The sequence below is a fragment of the Schistocerca americana genome, chromosome 10 (genome assembly GCF_021461395.2).
Source record: "Schistocerca americana isolate TAMUIC-IGC-003095 chromosome 10, iqSchAmer2.1, whole genome shotgun sequence".
Classification (NCBI taxonomy): Eukaryota; Metazoa; Arthropoda; class Insecta; order Orthoptera; family Acrididae; genus Schistocerca; species Schistocerca americana.
In genome coordinates, this window is record NC_060128.1 from 120,087,956 (window position 1) to 120,113,311 (window position 25,356).

Sequence of the window (25,356 nt, forward strand, 5' to 3'; positions counted from 1 at the left end):
AACCATTCATCTTCTGTACTACTGTCCTCATGTGTTCATTTCATTTCATATTGCTCTGCAACATTAAAACTCATCCCAATTGTCTCAAGCAGCACACTACTGATGCTTTTTTTTAGAATATTATGGTTTTCCTACTCATCTGCATTAACATTCATTTTGCTACATTCAGGGCGAGCTGCCTCTCATCGAACCAACTAGTTGTCGAAGCTATCCTGCAATCTCTTACATTCAGTCAATGATGACACTGTCCTGTACACTATAGCACCATCAGCAAACAGCTGCAGATTGCTGCCCGCCCTTTCCATCAGATCATTAATATGTATAAAGGGTCACACTTCCCTGGGGCACTCCTGATGACACCCTTGCATATGATGAACAGTCACCGTCAATGAAAACATACTGGGCTCTATTACTTAAGAAGTCTTCAAGCCACTCACATATCTGGGAACCAGTGCTATATGCACAGACCGTCATTAACAATCTGCGGTGAGCTATGGTGTCAAAACACTTTCTGGAAGTCTGGATATATGAAATCTGCCTGTTGCCTTTCATCCATTGTTCACAGGAAGTTATGTAAGATAAGGGCAAACTGAGTTTTGCACGTGTGATGCTTTCTAAATCCACGCTGGTTTGTGGATAGAAGCTGTTCTGTCATAATTAAATTTATCAAACAATGGTAACTACAAGTAGGAATATGAACCATGTAGGAAAAGGTAGATTGCTACTTACTGTAAAGAAGACACATTAAATTGTAGATGGGCACAATTAAGACACTTATACAAAGCTTTCAGCCACAGCCTTCATTGGCAAAAGAGAAACATACACCATTCATACACACAAGCAAGCACACCTCATGCACGTGTGATAGCCAGCTCCATCAGCTCGGGCTATAATGCGTTTGGGCCCGAGCTGCCAGAGTTAGCAGTTGTGTGTGCATGAGGTGTGCTTGCTTGTGTGTATGAATGGTGTATGTTTCTCTTCTGCAAATGTAGACTGTTGCAGAAAGCTGTGCCTGTCTGCAATGTAACATGTCTTCTTTACTGTAAGTAGCAATCTATCTTTTCCTACATTGTTCAAGGAAATTTGTTATATTCAAACACAGAATATGTCCGAGAATTCTACAGCAAATTGATGTTAAGGATATTCGTCCACAATTCTGTGGGCCCACTCTTTCACTCTTTCGCCCTTCTTTCTTGCAGGATGTGGTATCGTAAAGAGCTTGCATTGCTATAGCAGAATTGGCAACACAAGTAGATACCACATGCATTAGCGGGAGCTTGCTGCAACCTGTAACAATGTAAGAGAAGCGCTCTTAAATATTATGCCTCTCTTCTCAGTATAGCAACGACCTCGTGCTGAGGCTGGTATAGTCTCGAGCATGCGAGAACTCAGCTACAGCAGTCAGTGTCATCATCTAGGACCTCCGAGATAGTTAAAGTTTCTGGTGGACATGTTCATTTAAATGTGGAACATTGTACTGCAAGAGAACAGTTTGTTAATGTGTGCACCAGGTGATGTTTTAATAGTCAGTAGCGGTTGTAACGAAATCAAGCAACCCTGTACAGTAGATCTATGTGAAAGTTGTAAATCTTTTATTCATTAATGTAATGAAGTGAACTATTATTTCATGGGTTCTAATGTGATAATGTGATAAGGTTTCTCCCATGGCATTGAAAGAACCCTCAGTTGTGGCTGGATGAAAGTAGTTTTGCCTGCTCACCACACAGGAGTCACCTGCACTTTTTTGCAGTCATTTGGGACTTGGCACTGGGTGAAAGATTCATGATGAATGCAAGCTAAGTAAGGGGCCAATGATGTAGAGTACTCCCTTTAAAACCAAACTAGTTTTACATCTGGTGACATGTTTGTTTTCAACTCTTCCAGTTACTTCTATATGCCAGGGATGTCCCTTACTGTGCCCTACATATGGGAGTCTGTGCATCGGTCGAACCACAGTACAATTTTACGATCCTCCAGAATGAATGATTTATTAAATGCAAAATTTAAAACTTCAGCAAGTGCACAATTTAAAACTTCAGAAAGTGCAAAATTTAAAACTTCAGCCGTTCTTTTGCTGTCCTCTATTGCTGCAGCAGACTGGTTGATGAGCAACTAGACAGAATCCTTAGATGTGATTAGTGATTTTATTTTAAGGCCAGAATTTGTCTTCTCTGCAAGATGGTTTGCTAACATATACAGTGGAAGTTGGATGTTCACGCATAGATCCTTTTATAGGCACACGAATTTCTACTGACATTTTCCAGCCAAGTTAGTACACACATGCAAGTGTGCGTGCGTGAGTGCACTCTCTCTCTCTCTCTCTCTCTCTCTCTCTCTCTCTCTCTCTCTCTCTCTCACACACACACACACACACACACACACACACACACACACACAAAAAAAAAACTGTTTCACTGCTGTGATATGACAAAAAGTTTGTGAACGTACATTGTAACTGTTTTTATTTAAAGGTAGCTAATTGCTCAAAACTCTTGTACTTACAATGCCTTTAAATATGGCTTTCATATTAGAAAAAATGTGCTATAATATTTTGTAAAAAGTGATTGTAAGTTTATGAATGTGCCAGTATTTTCACTAGTCGATTCACTTGCAGAGGTATATGCTGAGCGTTCTGATGCCGTTACTCGAGCGGCTGCAGCTGGACCCGCAGCCCACTGACAGCCTGCCCACAAAACAACTGAGGGCACGTGTCCTCTCCAGGGCACTCCGCCTGGAGGCGCGCAATGTCACAGACTGGGCGGAAAGGCTGTTCGCACGGTGGATGGCAGCACCTACCAATTACACGTGAGTCACTTGCTTCCATCTAACTGTGTCCAACAAACCTTGTAACATTACTGACACATGGTTGCCTCATTACTGTCCATTCAGTGGATGCTAGGTGCATAAACAATTTGTAAAGAATTACAGTAAAAGCCAACAAAGCTAATTTACAATTAAATCATATATAAAAACAAAGATGAGGTGACTTACCGAACAAAAGCGCTGGCAGGTCGATAGACACACAAACAAACACAAACACACACACAAAATTCAAGCTTTCGCAACAAACTGTTGCCTCATCAGGAAAGAGGTAAGGAGAGGGGAAGACGAAAGGAAGTGGGTTTTAAAGGAGAGGGTAAGGAGTCATTCCAATCCCGGGAGCGGAAAGACTTACCTTAGGGGGAAAAAAGGACAGGTATACACTCGCACACACGCACATATCCATCCACACATGGATGGATATGTGCGTGTGTGCGAGTGTATACCTGTCCTTTTTTCCCCCTAAGGTAAGTCTTTCCGCTCCCGGGATTGGAATGACTCCTTACCCTCTCCTTTAAAACCCACTTCCTTTCGTCTTCCCCTCTCCTTACCTCTTTCCTGATGAGGCAACAGTTTGTTGCGAAAGCTTGAATTTTGTGTGTGTGTTTGTGTTTGTTTGTGTGTCTATCGACCTGCCAGCGCTTTTGTTCGGTAAGTCACCTCATCTTTGTTTTTATATATAATTTTTCCCACGTGGAATGTTTCCTTCCATTATATTGTTACAATTAAATCACGTTTATTGTAACTTGTCACACTGATGATGATGGGTTTGCAAGTAATGAGATCCACAACCATCACAAAATGATCAGTCGTGCACCAAACCTTCAAGCAGTGTGACTTGGATAAATGTGTGTGTATCAATAGTTAATGCAGACTGACTCCTGAATGTGCACTTGCTGTCTCTACAAGAGCTTGACACTGACAGACTGTATGAGCATTATTCAGTTAAGGCTCTAATTAGGCTTTATTTAAGTAACTGTATCTGAAGGAACCTTTATGGAAGATGTGAAATATTTCACTCTAGTCTGTTTAAAAGTACTTGATACTTGACGGCTGTCACTAGCCACTACTGTGTTGCCACATCAGCTACCAGCTACTGCTAGGTTATAGGTAACACATAAACATGACAAGTCACTTCTCAAACTCTGTTAATGAGTAATGTGAAGCAGTCTTGGAAGTGTCTGCCACAAGGTATGTTGGAAATGAGAGATGCACTGTTGTTTGTAGCCTTGAATCTAAATTCATATCCTAAGCCAACCACAACCTCGTGATGTATAATGTGCTCAAGAAAGCAGCAGTCGGTGTGGAAGAACTAAAATCACAATTGCTCTGTTCATGCCTATTACAGTTAATCTCCACAAGTAAAAACACAACAGAAAACGTTTGGCTACAGGAGTTGGAACGTTACCACAACCAATGAGCAGATTAGAAATGACACGGGCAGATTCCAGGCAAAAAAAGAATGATACATAGAAAAATAAGAGCATGTAAAGAAGTCAGTACAATGTTGAAAATGGCATAGCAAAGAAGGTGTAAGTTTGACTGTGATCACCCAGTTGCAGTGATGAATTGCAGCCTTCAAAAAGTCAGTTTCATGCAGTGTTGTGGGAAGCGTATATAATGTAAGCTGATCTATGTGATTATGATAACTCCATATGTGATGCTGAATCACATTTTCTGCAGAAGTATCCAGAAGTGTTTAGTTATTGCTGTGTATGAAATATGGATATTTCATTAACATCATGAGGAGTATGTGTTGTATGTGGTGTGGTATGAAATGAAATGTCATGTTGCTAGAGCTGCCTGGTGAGTAGACTGGTCACCTGGTGCGAGTCTTTTTAATTGACACCACTTCGGCGACTTGTGCTTTGATGGGAATGAGATGATGATGATGATCATGATGATGAAGACAACACAACACCCCATCCCTGAGCGGAGAAAATCTCCGGCCCAGATGGTAATTGAACCCGGGGCCTTGAGCATGGCATTCCGTTGCGACGACCTCATAAGTGAACTGACCAACTATTGTGGCAGTTATTGATGTTGGGGCTCTGGTTGGAGGAAACCAGCTCCAACGCATAAAGCGTCAACTGTCAAGTAATTTTAATAAGATTTTAAATAATATTTTCTTGCAGCAAAGGTATACTTTATGGATTCAAAAAATTTAGGATTCTAAGACAAGGCCCTTGAAATTATAAGAAAACTCAGTTTTAAGATTCAAATGTCCTGGAAGTGTTACAAAAGCAGTACTTGGAAATAAAGACCTTTCTTAAATTATAGAAGTTTCAGAGAAGATAATATGTTCTTTAGAGAGAAGGAAATGAGGGGTTTTGAATAAAGTACATCAATCTTAAAACAACCAGTTACTAGAGAGGTTGGATTTTTAAGTTCACATAGTTTTCCTTAATCGAATTTCAAATATTTCCTTAAAGAAAATATCTGTACCTGTAAATTAGACTGCAAATGACAAATGGTAGTAAAGAAAAACTGTAAAAATAATTAGAATATCTCATGTATGCGAGGCATCTGTTTTGAGTATGCAAAACAAAAAGATAGAGAATAGTATTTGTTAGGGGTGGTATAATAGCAAGTTGAGTTAGTCCACCTTGCTAAGTTTCGACCATTGTGTTCATGTTAATTACAAACAGTGGTTGGTACGGTAGCTCTAATAAGAGTTTATGGTAGTTTAATAAGAGTTCATGACTATGAATGCATACCTTGCCAAGAGTTCATGACTATGAATGCATACCTAGCCACATAGAGCATTATAGTTTTGAATTTAGAGTAACTTCTTAAGATTCGCTTATGTCACTTCTGGTTTTTGTGATTATTTCATTCAAGAACATGTCATTCTGAATGAAAGGGCCTCAACAGTAAATGATTAGTTCTTATTAAGTATAATTACCAGTAAAAATCTAATGTAATTTGCCACCATTTGGACTTTGCTCTTTGCGCACCTCGTGATTTCAAGAGACAATATTACTTCTTGTAGTTTATTTGCTAGTATCAGTTAGACTAATGTGGCAGAGAATGTGCTAACTGATTGAGGAAGAACACTGCTTATCACAAAGTGATCAATCTCGCACTAACTTATTGTGCTTAGTGATTTACCAGTTTTTGCTCTTTATTCAAATTCTGCAAATGAATAGATAAATACAACTAAACAATGGAGAGAGTATCGAGTTTGTCATAATTTTTCTCCCACAACTTGCTTCCTGCCGATATTCATTTTATCCTCGTAACTATGTAGTTATATCTAAAAACAAAGATGATGTGACTTACCAAATGAAAGTGCTGGCAGGTCGACAGACACACAAACAAACACAAACATACACACAACATTAAAGCTTTCGCAACAAACTGTTGCCTCATCAGGAAAGAAGGAAGGAGAGGGAAAGACGAAAGGATGTGGGTTTTAACGGAGAGGGTAAGGAGTCATTCCAATCCCAGGAGCAGAAAGACTTACCTTAGGGGGAAAAAAGGACGGGTATACACTCGCACACACACACAATATCCATCATGTGTGTGTGTGCGCGAGTGTATACCCGTCCTTCTTTCCCCCCTAAGGTAAGTCTTTCCGCTCCCGGGATTGGAATGACTCCTTACCCTCTCCCTTAAAACCCACATCCTTTCGTCTTTCCCTCTCCTTCCTTCTTTCCTGATGAGGCAACAGTTTGTTGCGAAAGCTTGAATTTTGTGTGTATGTTTGTGTTTGTTTGTGTGTCTGTCGACCTGCCAGCACTTTCATTTGGTAAGTCACATCATCTTTGTTTTTAGATATATATTTCCTATGTGGAATGTTTCCCTCTATTATAACTATGTAGTTAGTCTCTTTGCAGAACATTTGAGTTCACTGCAATTGAAGTATATTCCGTATTCTGTGACTACAGTATAGAAATTGTTTCCTCAGTTTTCTCTTAACTACTATATATTTCAAGACTCAGTCACAAATATTCAAGTGAGTAAAATTTGTTCTAATCTTAAAAGACAATTTATCAAAGTCGTTATTGTATGACTTCTTTTAATTCTGCCTTTTACCACAGACAGCATCCTCAGTAATTCTTTGTCACAGCATGAAAGCAGCAGAGAGAGGATTGGGGGGGGGGGGGTTAAAAATTGATTGATTGTGTAGTGAATAAATAATTGATAGCGTAGGGTTAAGTAAGGATTATGCATCAGAAGTTAGTCAATAACACTTTGTTGCTTAAATCAGCAACCATGCCTGGAAATTATATTTTAATTTTTTGGATAAAATGTCAGAGAAGAATTCTCCATGCAAGACTCCTTCATGATGCTGTAATTTTTGTTATCATTCACTTTTCTTCATTTGAAATAAATTGTTCTTTTATAGTTGTGTGTTCCATTGTTCATTTGAATGATTATTTTATCGAAGTGATGTGGAATGAGTCAATTTGCAGGATATGTATACACAATTGATGTCAGCATTAATGAATACACAATTTTTTATTCTTACTCGTGCTACCAGTTTTTAAATAGAAACTCATCTATGGAATAGAAAGAATTGTCCAGGAGAAATTATTTTAGGTTAGATTTAAAATTTGCTTTTCTACTGTCAAATGTTTTAAGTTATTGAGCAAATGATCAAAATTTCTTGTTGCTGCACATTGAAATGGGCCACTGACAGCTTTAATAATAGTTAATAAAGGTCATTTTTCCCTCTATTGTTGTAGGTATGGACCTCAATGGTCTTCTTAAATTGTGATTGATTATTTATGATGAATTTCATTAGCTGTTAACATGCCTAACTCCATGGAGAGGTACCTACATAAATTCATGGATGGACACTTCATTCTTCCTCAATGTTGTGCAATGCATTCTTTCTTTCTGAGTGCTGAGTTACCCAAAAGAATTTTCCATAAGGTGTTTCTGAGTGAAAGTAGGGAAAATATTGCCAGAAGGGTAATTAGTTCATTTCCAAGATTAGCAATTACATGAACAGAATATGCTGATACACTCAAAAATTTGGAACACCTACCATATTTTCTGACTTTGTTCATAAGCTGCATCAGTTGTTGGTATGACTCTTTTTGTTGTACGGAACTGGTTATAATGTTTTTTCTTAAAATTTATGAAGGGTCCATTATTAAGGATCTCCTCTGTTGCTTTCTCTCTAATGGGATTCACCATAACAGCAGTATTGCATGCAGAAAGCACCAATTCTGCTCGTTGAATGATAAATGGAAGTAAGGAATAGGAGTGGACCCAAAATTGAACCCTCTGGACTTCCGTCGTGATTTGTACCAATCACTAAAATTTTCTACCCTTCCAACTTAATATTCTGCACAACGTTTTGCATTTTGTTTTTTAAGTATGATTCAAACCAGCCATCAATTTCATACAACTTGAGTTTTTTGTGATGTTCCTTGGGAAGACCTTAAAAAGACCAATTAGTGATATTTTATTATTTATGGCTTGTAGTATTTGATGAATGAGTGTATAAATAACATGCTCAGTTGAGCAGCCCTGCTGGAATCCAAATTATGATATCTAAATAAATTGTTTCTACTTAAGTGTGATACTGCTCGAGTACATTACTTTTTTGAATATTTTGAAGAACAATGTCAATAAGGAAATTGGTTGATAATTGTAATCTTTCCTAGGAAAGAATGTAAAGGGTATATCTTCGGTTTCCTTTGCCAGGTCAGAAGACAGGTTTATAGGAAAAATTTTCCCGTTAAAGGAAAATGATGGGTTTGGGGATAACTGAGTATTAAATGATAAAGCAGGAAAGTCTGCTAATATTGTGAGGTGAGAAGCAGACATCAAGACACAACAATACGTAGTGTGTGCAGATGCAATGTGAGAGAGATGGAAGGGAAGGGGGGGGGGGGGATACTGAATGAAAATAGTAGAGTGTAAAATATATATATAACTTATAAATCACATCGCCATCTCTTTCATTACGGAAGTCCACTATAATCATAAAACTGACTCATTCCACATCATAGCGAGAGGTCGCATTAATCACCTACAAACATGCACATAAATCAATAATTTTCTTCCACAGCTATTAGATTAAAAGATGAACTATTACTGTTGGACAGTTATTGATGATTAAATGAAGGAAAACCCACATTGTGAGATTGTTCAGCTGTTAGTAGTGATCATTTCACAGGATTCCCGTGGACCTGCGGCCTACCGTGTACTGTGCTGCTGTGATGGAGGGCGGTGACGCCGAGTTCAACTTTGCGATGGCTCAGTTCCGCAAGACAACGGACCCGGCACAGCAGCGCGTCCTACTGTCCGGCCTCATGTGCAGTCGGCAGCCCTCACTGATCGCCATGTGAGTCGAAAACAGTTCGTATGTGGCATCTTAGCTACTGGAGTGGACACAGAGATATCACGTGTAATTTATTAGTTTGATACTAGTTGAGCAACTATACACTATCTGATCAAAGGCATCTGGACACTTATAAGTGGATGTTAATATGGGGTGCGTGCAGATTTCACCTTTATCACAGCTTGACCTCTGCTGCAGACACTTTCCTGAATGTCAGTGGAGGAATGGCAGCCATTTCTTTCTCAAGAGCCAAAACCGGAGACAGTAGTGAGGTTGGATGCTGGGGTCTGGAGTGAAACTGACATTTTAACTTGTCTGGAAGGTGTTCCACTGGGTTCAGCTTGGGACTCTGGGCAGGCCAGTACATTTCAGAAACATTATTGTCCAAAAACCATTCCCTCACAGATGCTGCTTTGAGGGTTTGCATTGTCATGCTGAAACTGTCCATCTCCTGTCTGCAGTGCGCAATGCTGTAAAATGTGTTTTTATCTTTGTACGTTTTGATCCTTCTTATGTACAATAACGGGAAAACAGCCTAACCATGATAAATGTCCACATTCTGTAAGTTGACTTACTCTGAACTTCACTTTTAGTACTACACATGATGGCAGTTGACTTCTTCAGGCATTCACCAAACCAAAACCCTTCCATTGGATTGCCACATGGTATACTCCAAATTGTTCATTTCCAGCCATTCACTGTCCAGTGGTGGCACTCTTACACCACCTCAAGTGTAGCTTAGGATTGATTACAGAAATTTATGGCTTATGGGGAGCTGCCCAACCATTATACCCCATTCTTTTTAAGTACCTATGGCAGCGGCCTTGCCGTTGTGGATACACCAGTTCCCGTCAGATCACCAAAGTTAAGCGCTGTCAGGCATGGCCAGCACTTGTATGGCTGACCATCCGGGCTGCCATGCACTGTTGCCATTTTTCAGAGTGCACTCAGCCTCGTGATGCCAATTGAGGAGCTACTTGACCGAATAGTAGCAGCTCCAGTCAGAGAAAACCATCATAACGATCAGGAGAGCGGTGTGCTGACCACATGCCACCCGATCCGCATCCTTAGCTGAGGATGACATACTGGTTGGACGGTCCTGATCGGCCACCTGTGGCCTGAAGATGGGATGCTTTTTTTAAGTCCCTATGCACAGTCATTGTGCTAGCTGGACTGCTAGTAGCTCTTGGGAACTGATGAGTGATTCTTTCCATGGAATTTTATCTGATTTTTTACATCTACCCTCTACAATTATTGACAGTCTTGTCCATCAATATGTTAGGTCTACATGTTCACAATTTATCCATGATTGTTCTTTCACATTTCCACTTCACAGTTAGATCACATACAATTGACTTGGGCAGCTCTAGAAAGCTTTTTCACATAACATCCAGTGAGTTCTGCTGCCTGACCCACTCTGCTGTTACTGCTTAAGTGCTGACAACACAGTACGTAGGGGTGTCCAGATACCTTTGCTCAGATTGTGTATTACGGAACCTTGGGAAAATAATTCCTTTTACATCCTTTGATACACTCACAAGCATTCTTGCAAATGAAATGTATGCAAAGACTAACAAACTCCTGCTGCAAAGTGTCACCACATGCTCGTTGTCGAAAGGTAATTAAGTTGTGTTAAAAATGGGCAGTATCCTCATTATTTTCTGAAGGCTGTAATTTTGCTTTACTCATAATTTTTACATAAAATAAAATCTGTCTACCACAAAATTTAGATGTCCTTCCCAAGTTATCACATTGCTTCATTCATTTTAATTCTTTTTTCGCTTCTACTGCCCATTTCCATAGCTGAGTGGCCAGCATGGCTGAATACCGTAAAAGGTGCCAGCATTCGATTCTCTGCCAGGTAGGGAATTTTTTCCATTTGCGATCTCGGTGTTGTGTTGTCATCATACTCAACATGCTAGTCACCAAAGTGGTATAAAGTAAAATGACCTGCACCAGGTGGCAAAATTCCACACAAGAGCACTCCTGGCCCAATATGCAGAATCCACATGCATTCGCATTCATTCTCTTCTACTTCTGTTACAGGCCAGCTAAGGAACACAATCATGTCACTAAGGTAGCTTTAAGCTGTCTCAAGTACTCATTCCTCTGTCCACTTTTTTTGCCTCTCTTGCTGTCAGTTTCCTTGCCTGTCTTTCTGGAACCTTTTAAATTTCGTTTCTGTATTTTGTTCTGCTTCAGTTTCCCGCTTTTCTTTTCTTGGATGGAGTGCCTGGTCCATTTCAGACAGGAGTAACCATTTTTCTTAAAGCCATTTGGCTCACAGGAGTTTGATGATGGGTGAGGATTACTACTGTATGGAAGTGGATTGAGCGCTCTGTCCAAACTAGCGACATTTTCATTCTTTTTATGTGTGCCTCTTGATGGCTCATTATCTTACGTATTCAGTAAGTAGTCTCCTTTACGTATACATTATTTATGTTCTGTTAGAACTTTCCTTGCATATTTACATCTGGAATGTCACATGACTAAATGTGTGTCTCACATTAAAGTCTTGTGAAGCAAGTGTGGCAGTGCATTCCAGAGAATGTCAGTATACAAATAAGGAATTTGACTGATGTGTCCCACACACATCCTAATCCCAGAAATCACAGTGGATCATCCAGCAACAAGAGGCATTGACTGGTGGCCTGCTGAGCCAAAGCAGTGCTTGCTAGGCACAGTTCAGCATGCAATGCATTTTGTGCCCGAGGGATTCTATGAAGGTGTTTCAAAGCCAGCTGGTACTTCTGTTCTTTCTCCTACTGATTTTTATCTTTTTGTGCATGTGAATACATCTGTTGTGATCTGGTTTTTCAGTGAAAAAAATGGTGAAAATGACTGTAGTATACAATTTTCAGGCACAGGTGGGAAACTTCTTAAACCAGAAATATGTGGTATAATATAATCATTGGAAGGTAGGAGACGAGATACTGGCAGAAGTAAAGCTGTGAGTACCGGACGTGAGTCGTGCTTCGGTAGCTCAGATGGTAGAGCACTTGCCCGCGAAAGGCAAAGGTCCCGAGTTCGAGTCTCGGTCGGGCACACAGTTTTAATCTGCCAGGAAGTTTTATGTGGTATAATGTTTATCAGTTCTAATCAAAAAATTGTTGTAGTAACTCAATGATTCTTTTAAACAGTTGTGATAATTAATTCTGTCTCTTTGTGGCCCTAAGGAAATTTGCTTTGTGGATAATTCTGTGTCCACAAGCCACATAAGTGTTTCTGCATTGGCATCTGGTTAATGGATGCTTGTCATCCATCAGAAATAATAATAATAATCTTTTGTTATTTCAATGTTGAATAGAAAAGATAATTTGTTTCCTTTTGCATGCAGGTTGCTTAACGCTCCTCTAGAAGGCAAGATCATGAGGGTTCAGGATGCGTTAACAATCTGGAGGGCTGTTCCGAGAAACCCTGTGGCTCGTGCTATAGCTTTTGATTATGTAAGGGAACACTGGACTAACCTTACAAAAAGGTAGGCTGAAAAATTTCATTTAGTATTAATCATTTGAAAAATTTTCTCTGTTTATTGTTCAGACATTTGCACAATGAAAATAAGGTATGAACATTGTATGTGGGGAAAAACAACTGTAATTAAAAGAGCTTCCTTTGGTTTTCCTTTTATCTTTTAAAATATAATAGATATTTTCTGATTCATATGTGCATTTTTTCTTTGACAGACAGCTCACCTGTCATTCAACAGGATCTTTGCCTCTGTACTTCCGCCTCGACTGACATCTCTGCCCAAACTCTTTGCCTTCACATATGCCTGCTTGTGTCTGTATATCTGCGGATGGATATGTGTGTGTGTGCGAGTGTATACCTGACACACTGCCCAAACTCTTTGCCTTTACAAATGTCTGCTTGTGTCTGTATATGTGTGGATGGATATGTGTGTATGTGCGAGTGTATACCTGTCCTTTTTTCCCCCCTAAGGTAAGTCTTTCTGCTCCCGGGATTGGAATGACTCCTTACCCTCTCCCTTAAAACCCATATCCTTTCATCTTTCCCTCTCCTTCCCTCTTTCCTGATGAAGCAACCATGGGTTGCGAAAGCTTGAATTTTGTGTGTGTGTTTGTGTTTGTTTGTTCTCTATCAACATACCAACGCTTTCGTTTGGTAAGTTACATCATTTTTTAGACTTTATCCAGGACTTCCGTTAATCTATTAAGAGCACTATCCACACTAACACTTATGGGGAAAATAATTCTTGTTGATGTCAAGCTCTTTTAATAGCTGCTATTTTAAATGCTTTTCTTCACTAACTAAGCTAGGATTGTGTCTCAATTTAAACTGTGTTCCTTTTTTAAAATAAATGCACAATTCTTTGCCCTTTGAAGCGATCCTACAGTAAGTGTCTGATCCTTCAGGCAGTGATAATTTTAGATGCTGGATTTCTGGTGTCTCTGCACCAGTGCTCTTTGTGATAAACTACAGTGCATTTCAAAGGTTGGAGCTCAGTTTCAAATTGCAATATTTTGTTTTTTACATATTTCACGTTTTTGTGCAATATTGTGAAATCTGTGAAATGTCCAGTATTAATTGTCCCAATGGTTTGTTACATCCAGTAGGTGTGCTTTTTTGTGTGTTGTAATCTGTCCTGTGAGTGTCTGCTGCCAAAGTTTTTAAAATGTCCAAGACTTTCTTCCAGTTGAGGAGCATGTTGTCTGGCTTTATCCTAAAACAAAGGCCAACTTCTCCTGTCTATAACAGCAGTTAGTTGATCATGCATGGTCTGATACTGACTTTCTGTAAGTATCAGTACCAATCTTCGCTTTCATTCCTGTTTTAAGTGTAAGCCACACCTAGTGGAACTCCGCCTATTGACAGTTCTAAGTGGTAACGGATCAGCACATGCAAGATCAGTCATTGATGGTGCCATTTTAAAGCTCTCATTGATCTGTCTCACAGCTTCATCGTGGCCAGAACAGCTCGACAAAGTGTACATTGGTAGACATTTCTCAGATATGAGATTCTTCAGCTGCACATAATGTGGATTTGAGCAGCTATAAGAATGTCACTTAATTATTGCCCCAAGGGTTACCATGCAGTAGTTTTTCTATTAAGGTGCTTCATAAATATACTATATTTTCTCAAACTGTATGGAGTCCCCTACAATATGTTGCTCTCCCAGAATTTATGTACAGAATTTGTTGTCAGCAACTGGGGACAAGACCACTGTATTGTACTTTTTGCACTGTGTTACAGATTTTCTGACACAGACTTCCCCATTAAGGACATGCTGGAAGGTGCTGCTGCTGGACTGAGCACTCAGGTGCAGCTGGACGATGTAAGTAGAAGGCGGGACTTCAAACATTAATTTATTGCTTTTACAGTAGTTTTACAACTACTAATTGTCAGTGTCAGGACATTAAAACTTTTCTAATGGTCTGCAGTTACTCATTTGTGCATACAACAAAATATCTATCACAATTTATTGGTATTAGCATCTGTTGCACTTTTGTTTTCATTTTATGTAAGTTTACACACATGGACAATGTGTGCTACGTAACAGCACATTATTACTTGGCAAGGCGCGTAGTAACCTTGCTGTAACAGGAACTGACTTGTTATGTGGCGAAGTACATTCACACTCCTTTTCAAACTAGTGCACATAGTTACCTCACAGAGTGAGTGTGAAAAGTGACCTTCACATAAAGCCCTGACGACTTGCTGTTCATGGCATTAATTAGAATTAGAAGGTGTGATAGTACTGACAGAGAAAGTAACAGAAGAAGCAAACAAATGTTGACAAGCAAAAGTTAATGGAACAGTGTGCAAACCCCAGATCATGTAAGAAACAGGTTGCCCGATCGCTTGGTCTAGCAGGCAACCCTTGTCAGGGAACGGCCACCAGGCGGCAACAGCGTCACACCCTTACTTCTGGAATCAACCACTAGATGGCACTCCGTTCTGTGGAATATGTGGCAACATCGGCCGAACGCGTGCAGCTTTCCACTATTTGGCGTCTGTGAAGTACAGCTGTTTCTGACATACCGGTGGTAGTTGATCAAGTCGATATACTCGAAGGTCCTCGGTATGACAACTGTGGAAGGAGTAGACGAACAAATCCTGAACTAAAAATGTTCAGATTTCCCGTCAAAGATAAAGAAAGGTTACGCGAGTGGATTTTAAATTCAGGTAAATCAATAAATTAGTTACGAGTAAGAATTAATAAAGAGCCATAAGCATTCGATCCTATTTAAATGTTGTCGATGTTATATTCGATATGACGTGGCAGCCATTCCTGTACAAGAATCATATCATATAATTTTTAAATGAAATCTTTGCTGCGATTTGTTTTAAAACTGTTTATTCACTTCACTATCGTAATTTTGGGTGTAGAGGCATTTTTGTGTGCAATGTAAAAACTGAAACCAATATAACATATGGATAACAAAATGCAAAGCATAGTGGGGTAACATTTGGTAAACAATTTAAGAGGCATTACCTTACAAGACCTTTCCCTTGGTACTTGAAAATGGCTCTAGAGCTGAAATCGCAACAGTGAAATAAATGAACAATTGCTAGATCATCGGTCCCTCTAAATCCTAGTATATACTAGAGCGAACGAAGTGAACGAGTGTAAAACCTCGTTTACACTGCTGCAAACGAGTATTCATAGATAATTCGCCAATGTTCACTGCCATTCGTTTATACTTGTGAACAAGCGTTTATACTGGAATGAAGGGAGGAGAATAGAAGAGAACGAGCATAACATGCAAACTATAGACACTGCCTATTTTAATTTTATTTTTATCTGTACGCTAATAATCCTCACACAGATTTCACTCGAAAGCAACACTACTTATAGTAACAGGTCTGCGCGAGTGCGGATATCCCCAGTAATAACTGTGTTGCAGGTAAAGGCGTACGTCTGTTGCGAATATTTGCGGGTTATCTTTAAACTGTACAAAGTAAATTTTTAACATAATTATGGTTTGCCGTCTGTGGCTCTTCAAAGTTGACACCGCTAAAATATGCTCGAAAAACACGCTTTCACTTGTATATTACTGCGTTTGCAGCCCCCTTTCAACAACAATCCAAAATTCATCGTTTTGTGCCACTCTTATATCATTTACGATAAGTTACATGCAAAGTAAAAGAATTTAAATTTGAAATGACTGTCCAGCCTTAATTCACATCTTAACCGAGTGCAGATTTTGAAAACTTTCTAGTGTTAACCTGCACGTGGAGATCTTTTTTACCACCATAATCCATATCAGAAGAACTGTACAGCAAAGAGGAAACAGACGGCATGGAAGGCGAGTGTAAAAACCCTTGCGACTGCAATACAGTCTGCATTTAAACAGTAACTCGCAAGAAATGTTTGTGTGTTACTTTTCATTTATTTCATTTTGCATATGATTGCAAGAAATAAACTTGGTTTGTAGAATTACAGGAGCTAATCTACATTCTTAGATTGAAAACTCAGGAAAAACCACAGCCGATCATGAACTACAGTCAGCAGTGTGACGAATGCACTTCGCACCCAGCGCTCTAGCCGAACGCAAATCAGCGTCATTCACGTCACCGAAGATACAGCGTTGCCAATTCTGCGACATGGACAGGTCAGTTAGCGTTGTAGCGTTGCTTGTGACATCTGTTGACCGACGGGAAAACTATTTTTACGGTTGCCTGTTCCGCCATAAGGACGGTCAATCAGCTTCTTACGTGATCTGGGGTGCAAACTACAGAACTGCACCAAGTAAAGCAGAATTCAGATATCTACCCTAAAACAGAACAAGTAAAATGCATACAAATATTTTGTTAATGTCTCTACAAAAGCTTCACAATGTGTGTCACATGAAACTAGACATTCAGGCTAGCAAAGAAACTGCGAAAAAACTGGTCCATCTGGGTGATTTCATTTTAAAAGGTGCCTGAGTAAATGAGTCGTTATTTATTTTTCATACACCTTGCCCTATGAGTAAATTATGAAAAACAAAGGTGTCTGACATTATTTTCCAATAACATTGCAAAGCAACATTTCTTTGTTGTGAATGCAGGAGTTTCATTTCATGGTCATTTCTCCTCTTTAAAATATTGTGTAGAAATGAACAATGAAAAAAATAAAATATGTAGAAACTAGGAAAGCTGAACTTTTGGCATTAATTAAAGAGCACCAACCTTCTCCTCTCTATTCCACTTACAAAATCTTGTAACAAAATGGTCCCCTACGTACTGCCACGGTACTAATTAGACCTAAATCATGTAAAACTTACTGGAATCTTGCAGAGAATAAGATCCATAGTTCTAATACATCAAGCATCTCACCGTATAACAAACAAACTGATAGCTGGCAGCTTTGTTGCTAATACATAAACATTGTGTGTCACTTCACTCAGTTTGGTATCCACTGCGTCAATTTCACTCTTTTCCGTGTGAGAGTAACTCTTCAGTCAGCCTAATGCGGCTGAGTGGACCTCCTTCCAAACCTATCCACCAGAAAAAAATTTGAAATGGTCATAGGGAACAGAACCTGAAACCTCAGTGTTACTAGCCAAAAACAGTGAATTTTGGTGTTTTGTCATTAGAAGGCTGAAGAGGTCATGTACTGGACCAAAAATGTATGTGACTACTACTGGAAGAGACAGGTTGTGACAAATGAGGAAACTGAAAATATAATAAAATTGGTCAGACAGATTGAAATAGAGAGTTGGCATTATCATCCGCAACCGAGACATCAGACGAGGAATCGACAGTCACCACTGTGGAAAATAGCAAAGTCACCAGGGACAGCACTTTCAAGGATACTGCTAAATGGAGCATTGTGAAATAAGAGAAGAAATATTTTACTTTCTGTTTCATTGTTCTAAATGAGAACTTCATTCCCTGGCTTTTTAAAGATGTGTAGCATGTCACAGCCCTCCACCTGTAAAAGTACTGGAGTGTACACTATTGATAATTCCTCTGTCCCTGCCTCTCGGGCATAAACACGACGGTGGTGCTATGAAGATCAGGTTACCAATTTGGTTTGCTGAGTGATAGGTAGACATATACAGGGCTATTACAAATGATTGAAGCGATTTCATAAATTCACTGTAGCTCCATTCGTTGACATATGGTCACGACACACTACAGATACCTAGAGAAACTCATAAAGTTTTGTTCGGCTGAAGCCGCACTTCAGGTTTCTGCCGCCAGAGCGCTCGAGAGCGCAGTGAGACAAAATGGCGACAGGAGTCGAGAAAGCGTATGTCGTGCTTGAAATGCTCTCACATCAGTCAGTCATAACAGTGCAATGACACTTCAGGACGAAGTTCAACAAAGATCCACCAACTGCTAACTCCATTTGGCGATGGTATGCGCAGTTTAAAGCTTCTGGATGCCTCTGTAAGGGGCGAAGTGAGCGAAGAAACGGTTGAACACGTGCGGGCAAGTTGCATGCGTAGCCCGCGGAAGTCGACGAATAAAGCAAGCAGGGAGCTAAACGTACCACAGCCGACGGTTTGGAAAATCTTACGGAAAAGGCTAAAGCAGAAGCGTTACTGTTTGCAATTGCTACAAGCCCTGACACCCGATGACAAAGTCAAACGCTTTGAATTTTCGGCGCGGTTGCAACAGCTCATGGAAGAGGATGCGTTCAGTGCGAAACTTGTTTTCAGTGATGAAGCAACATTTTTGCTTAATGGTGAAGTGAACAGACACAATGTGTGAATCTGGGCGGTAGAGAATCCAAATGCATTCGTGCAGCAAATTCGCAATTCACCAAAAGTTAACGTGTTTTGTGCAATCTCACGGTTTAAAGTTTACGGCCCCTTTTTCTTCTGCGAAAAAAACGTTACAGGACACGTGTATCTGGACATGCTGGAAAATTGGCTCATGCCACAACTGGAGACCGACAGCGCCGACTTCATCTTTCAACAGGATGGTGCTCCACCGCACTTCCATCATGATGTTCAGCATTTCTTAAACAGGAGATTGGAAAACCGATCGATCGGTCGTGGTGGAGATCATGATCAGCAATTCATGTCATGGCCCCCACGCTCTCCCGACTTAACCCCATGCGATTTCTTTCTGTGGGGTTATGTGAAAGATTCAGTGTTTAAACCTCCTCTACCAAAAAACATGCCAGAACCGCGAGCTCGCATCAACAATGCTTTCGAACTCATTGATGGGGACATGCTGTGCCGAGTGTGGGAGGAACTTGATTATTGGCTTGATGTCTGCCGAATCACTAAAGGGGCACATATCGAACATTTGTGAATGCCTAAAAAAACTTTTTGAGTTTTTGTATGTGCGTGCAAAGCATTGTGAAAATATCTCAAATAATAAAGTTATTGTAGAGCTGTGAAATCGCTTCAATCATTTGTAATAACCCTGTAGAAATGCATTCAGGTGGATAAATGACTCTTAGTTCCTTCCTCAGGCAGGAAAGATGGCTATGTCTGGAGAGGATGAATAGGTTATTCAGACGCAAACTTGAGACTGATCAGTGTTTGATCTTTCTGATGTTGGGCACCTCTGTGAAACTGCGGCCTGAATGACCAATCCTTCTTCTCGAATCTATCCCTCTTTCTTCTCTAAGGAAAAGACTTAAAATTCTGAAAGGCAGGAATAGTTTCCTTTAGAATTCATTCACCAGCAGGACTGAAAATTTGATATCGAAGGTAGGTATACAAACAGTTTGATTTCCACATGAAACATAATGGTGATATCTGGGCATGTTTTTTGGGTGAATCTTATCACAGTGAATTTCTACTTACAGTGGTGCCACATTTTCGATTAGTTTTGCCTCCACCATCTTTTATGTTGGCACTTTTTGTTAGACATTGTTACACTCTGTGGATATGTTACAACAAATGTGAGTTGGTGCCAGATTGGGACTCGAACCTGTATTTCATCTCAGACAAGAAGAGAATAGAAGTTTTCGAAATGTGGAGCTACGGAAGAATGTTGAAGATGTGTAGATCAAATAACTGAAGATGTACTGAACTGAATTGGGGAAAAAGAAAATTTATGGTTGGTTGGTTGGTTGGTTTGTTTGGGGGATTAAAGGGACCAGACTGCTATGGTCATTGGTCCTGAAAAAATTTATGGCACAACTTGACTAAAAGAAGGAATCGGTTGAGAGGACACATTTGGAGGCATCAGCGAATCCTCAGTTAGATAATCGATGAAGAGTGAGGGGCAAAAATTGTAGACAGAGACATATGTATCAATAGAGTAAGCATTTTCAAATGGATGTCAATTGCAGTCGTTATTCAGAGATGAACATACTTGGCACAGGATAGACCGCATAGAGAGCCCTATCAAGCAGCCCACAGCTTGTGGTTTAGTGCCTAGCATTGCTGCCTCTGGATCACAAGGTCCAGGGTTCGATTCCCTGCAAGGTTGGGGATTTTCTCTGCCCGGGGACTGGATGTTTGTGTTGTCCTCATCATTTCATCATCATTCATGAAAAGTGGCAAGATTGGACTGAGTAAAGATTGGGAATTTGTACGGGCACTGATAACTGTGCAGTTGTGCACCCCACAAACCAAACATCATCATCACCACCACCTGTCAAGCAAGATTTTGGACCGAAGACAACAGTAATGCAGTGTAGAACTGATATTTCACTTTAGTCTCCTCCTATGTCTAAAAATATATTCTTTGTGTTTTTATTATCTGAGTAAGTGACTTGTTTCTCCTTCTCAACCTTGCAAAACCAATCCTTCCTCGCTCCCTGAAGGGGTAATAATTTCGAAATCCTGAAATAGTTTTTTTGTAGTTTAAAGTGTGCCTATCAGCAGTACTAGCACTGGTCAGTCATTCTGTGTGTGTAATCGCAATTTTTGTATTCACTTTCTGAATTAAAAGGAGACCACTCACCAAAAAGCAGAAGCACTGAGGCATTGATAGGCAACACTAAAGAAAGAAAGAAAACAAGCTAGCATTCAGAGTAATCCTTTTGGAGGTAGAGTAAACACTAAACACACACACACACACACACACACACACACACACGCACACTCTACATGGTGCTAGCGAACAGTGCCAATGCTGCATTTCGGCAGGTGGACTGGGTTTTGTTGGGTTGGGTGAGCAGAGGGAGAAGCAGGGAGAGGGATAACAAGCAGTTTGGAGGGAGGCAGCTGGTTTTGCTGTTTAGGAAGGAGGGAGGAAAGGGTGGCAGTACAGGGTGGGACAAATAAAAGTGACCTAGAGAACAGAGTTCCATGGTACAAGGAAATACAGCAGAGGAAAGGAAATACACCACTAACTTGACTATAGCAGATTTTGAAACTTACCATTCATCTCCTTGCACTTTTGGGCCCTGGTCAGCAAGTTGCTGAAAGTGGATCAAAGCTGGACTGCTGGAATTGCTGCAAATTCATCCAAAACGTCCTTCTGCAGTTCTTGAAGACTATGAGGGTTGTTGTGACACACCTTAGACTTGAGGGCTCCCCACATAAAGTTATCACACACTGACAGATCAAGTGAGCTGGGTTGCCAGCTAGGGTTCTGATCATACTGACCCTGCTAATGACTGTCAGTTGTGAAGGCTGTGTAAATGTGCTCCAAGGTTTGGGTGACTGTGTGGACTGTCTCCCCATCCTGTTGGAAGCAACTGCAGGTCTTTTCCTCCCTTTATTAATGCTGCCACAAATGGTTTCAAAATGTTGGCAATGCAATGCACAGAAGTCAGCATCTGATGAAAGAAGATGGGACCAATAATGTGGCATGCCAACACTGCACACCAAATCCCAACCTTCTGATCATGCAATGGTGTGCCGCGGAAGTTACGCAAATTCTCCACTGGCCAGAACCTGTGATTCTGAGAGTTGATGTAAACAGGTCAGGTGAAACCAGACTGCATCAGACAGAAAGAACAGCTCCGTGTCCAAGGCATTCATTTTTATCTCAGTGAACAGCTACTCACAATACCTAAACACTGAGGAGCATCTACTGGTTTCAATACGTGAACAATACACTCAGCGCAAGATCCATTTGGTTCTGAACTGGTTGTCTGACACTTTTGATGTGTTTTGGTTTAAGAATTTTGGTCTCCCAATAGCTCCAATTTAAATGTTCTGGATTAATATGTATGTAGCATAGTTAAAAGGGTCCCTGATAAATCTTAAGATTCCACTGTGATGTTGCTACGGACCGCCATTGAGGTGGCATTCGCTGTCATAAGCTCGGATACATTGCATCTTGCAGGTGCACCTCAGAGTGATATTTGAGGCCGTGATTTGAACTAAAGATGGACACATCGAATGATTGTGCTCTATATATCAGTGGTAGGCAATGAAAACCTCATAACTCCACTTTGTTTAATTTTACAGGAGAAGGAGAAATGGATTCTTAAAAAAAAAAAATACATAAAATGATACAGCCAATGTAGCTACGTGTATAACTACCTAGTAGAAACCTAGTATTGACAAATGGAGATATCCAAGCACTTTCATATCTCTCTTTGATAACTGAGTTACTGGTTACTGGAATCATGATCTTTTCACAGACAGAGAGTTAAGAGGTTTTCATTGTCTCCCATTGATATCACCATCATCTCGATGTAAAAGGATTTTTTATAATATTCAGTATTTCGCTTTTGAAATTTTGGTTAAAGGAACTTCTACATTTGTCCGGATTTTGGCAGAGTACCCTTATTTGTGTGAATGATGTACCTCTGACACAAATGACTTTTACAGTTGCTTTTAGAACAGTTACTTTTAGAACTAATTTTTGCTGATGAGAGACTAATGCTTTTAAAATATTTAATTTTCTTCCTTGTATTTACAGCTGAAAGCTTTCCGCGAATCACACAGGGGGCAGTTTGCCTACACATCTGCCGCCATAGAGCGTGCCATCGAGTCTCTGCAGGAAGTAGTGTCTTGGACACAACGTTTTCATAAAGATATCGCAAACTGGCTAGACTCACCGGCTGCAGCCGTTCCGCATCACATGTATCGTGCCATGACGCCTGCTGCACGACCTTCTATCCCGGTTGTCTCCTCTACGAGGGCATCACCGGTTGCTGTGTAGAAATATAGCACTATTGCAGCAGTGAAGTGTTCCTTTGATTGTGACTGTGTGGAGACACACTTGCTATTCATCAAAACAGAAATGAAGACTGCCACAGCAACTTCCAGTGACTTCCTGTAAACTTGATTTTATTACCAATACTAACATCCATAATGTATTGAATTTTCTTTGGCAGGAACCAGCACTATTGGTACATAAAATGACCTACCAGTTCCGTTTCAATTGCTACACCGCTTGCACCGTAGTTTTTTACTTCATCTGGCAGAATTTGGACAAATATGTTCACCATAAAGTACCAGGAACTGATAAAAACATTTTCTAGTGTGAGTTTCTTTTCCTTCTTTCTATTAAAACACTTAAGAACCCATCATTTATCAAATGTGTGAAAGTGAAAAATGATAGTCAGTTGAAGAAATATTACAGAACTTAACGTCATTTTGTTATCCTAGGTGCTTTAAACATTTGTACAAAGAGGTCTTACATACTACACTGAGCTGAGAAGTAATGTGTATAAGAGTACTGATAATAAAACATCGGCAGTAAAACAGAACTTTCAGTAAGACTTGAAATTCTACTGTTATCATCCTAGTTCATGATTTCAGAATGGCATTCTTGATGGTGGATAACACATTTAATGGTGATTTGCTTCTTTTTTATGATACATCATTTTTGTGTCCTTGTGCAGTGACCAACAGAGCTTTTTTATATAATTTTCAAATGTAGTTATCAATGACAAATCCCTATTCTTGCAAAGAAAATATTTTGGAAAACAAAATTAATTCGTTTTCTCTGGAGTATATCAGTGTTTGTCTGTTACTGAATGAATTCACAATCCGCAATTGTTCCATTAAAATGCATTACAAATGTTTGTAGTACTGCCTTCTTCATAAAGGCGTTAAAAATCAATGTAGGCTAGGAATGTGAACACAAAGTTAGTGATGGAAATGTTTCATCAACAAACAAAACTGTCATAAACGTTTATATAGTCAAGCTGCGCCATTTGAGCAAAAAGCATTCAGGACGTCGGCAACATGTAGTACAATGTATGATGGCTGGAAGCATTTCATGAATAAATCATTCCAAAGATGTCTTAAAGACAACATTTGTGCAACCTTCTTGTAAATAGTACTGTATAAAAGATGCTGTAAGATAAAACTTTCTTTTGAGTATTTTACCTCTCTGTACTAAACCTTTATTGTAACCTTTTCACTGAAATGAAATTTCATTTAGATTTTTGTAGTTTTTGTGAGATTCCTAAAGAACAGTCATTTTAATAAAATAATGTATTTATTTACTGTGCCTCTGTAATGGATTTATGTGATTAACTTAACAAAGACTGAAAGGAACTACTAGATATTGTGCCTTCTGTTAAAATATATAGACAGTATATATGAATATTTGTGACTGAAAATGTGAAATTGTACCTTAATGTTACTGAAATACACAATTGAAGAAAAATAAGGATAGGCATGCTCAAATACATACACGGAACAGCAAAGAAAATTTAACTAACTTTTGAGCTCAAGTCCTTAAATCCCCTACCTCCTCCTCCTCCTCTCTCTCTCTCTCTCTCTCTCTCTCTCTCTCTCTCTCTCTCTCTCTCTCTCTCTCTCTCTCTCTGTCACACACACCAATAATCTTAGGTGATTGCTTGCTTATCTTTATTTTTGTTCCTTATTTCCATTACTGTAAAATACACAGTTTGTTTCATTGCATCATCTGATAGGTGTGTGTGTCCTTGAACTACAATTGCATTATTAATTACCACATACCAGGAAAATATGCCATAATCACCAGTAAATAAATACTATATTGCAGGGATATAACTGTTTGTAATAGGAAAGTAAATAAGTCAAAATTGTATTTTGTTAATTATATGAATTTGTATTTTTAATGTTTGTTTTGAATAAAGAAGTTCGATACATTTTTGCAATTACAAGTATTACTCAAAAATCCTTATCACCAGTCCAGTTACTATTTGTTTACAGGGCCATGTTTCAAACTTTAACGATTGCAAGACAGTATTTACAAGATACCATAACCTATAAAAAACATGAGAGATGCTTTACAGAGCTATGTTCAAAAGATGAAAGTTGTAACCATACAAAAGAAAGGGAATGTAGATCAACTACGAAGAAGGCAGCTTTTCATGTGATGACATCACAAAGCAATTCTTCCGACGGGAGCACTACGACTGTATGCTGATCAAAAATTAAAGGCAGTCTGAACACTGGTTAATCCTCTTAACATCACACTTC

At 39.5% G+C, this 25,356-nt stretch overlaps 1 protein-coding gene across 1 annotated transcript in view; it reads left to right on the plus strand.

Annotated features, from left to right (window-relative positions):
* Positions 1 to 25,022, plus strand: part of LOC124552576 (aminopeptidase N-like) — a 330,325-nt gene extending 305,303 nt beyond the window's left edge. The window contains exons 16-20 of the mRNA XM_047126899.1: positions 2,615 to 2,805; positions 8,957 to 9,124; positions 12,459 to 12,599; positions 14,333 to 14,414; positions 22,856 to 25,022. Coding sequence (XP_046982855.1) covers positions 2,615 to 2,805; positions 8,957 to 9,124; positions 12,459 to 12,599; positions 14,333 to 14,414; positions 22,856 to 23,098 — 825 coding nt within the window. The 3' untranslated portion in view covers positions 23,099 to 25,022. The remainder of the gene's footprint in view (positions 1 to 2,614; positions 2,806 to 8,956; positions 9,125 to 12,458; positions 12,600 to 14,332; positions 14,415 to 22,855) is intronic.
* The last annotated feature ends 334 nt before the right edge of the window (positions 25,023 to 25,356 follow it).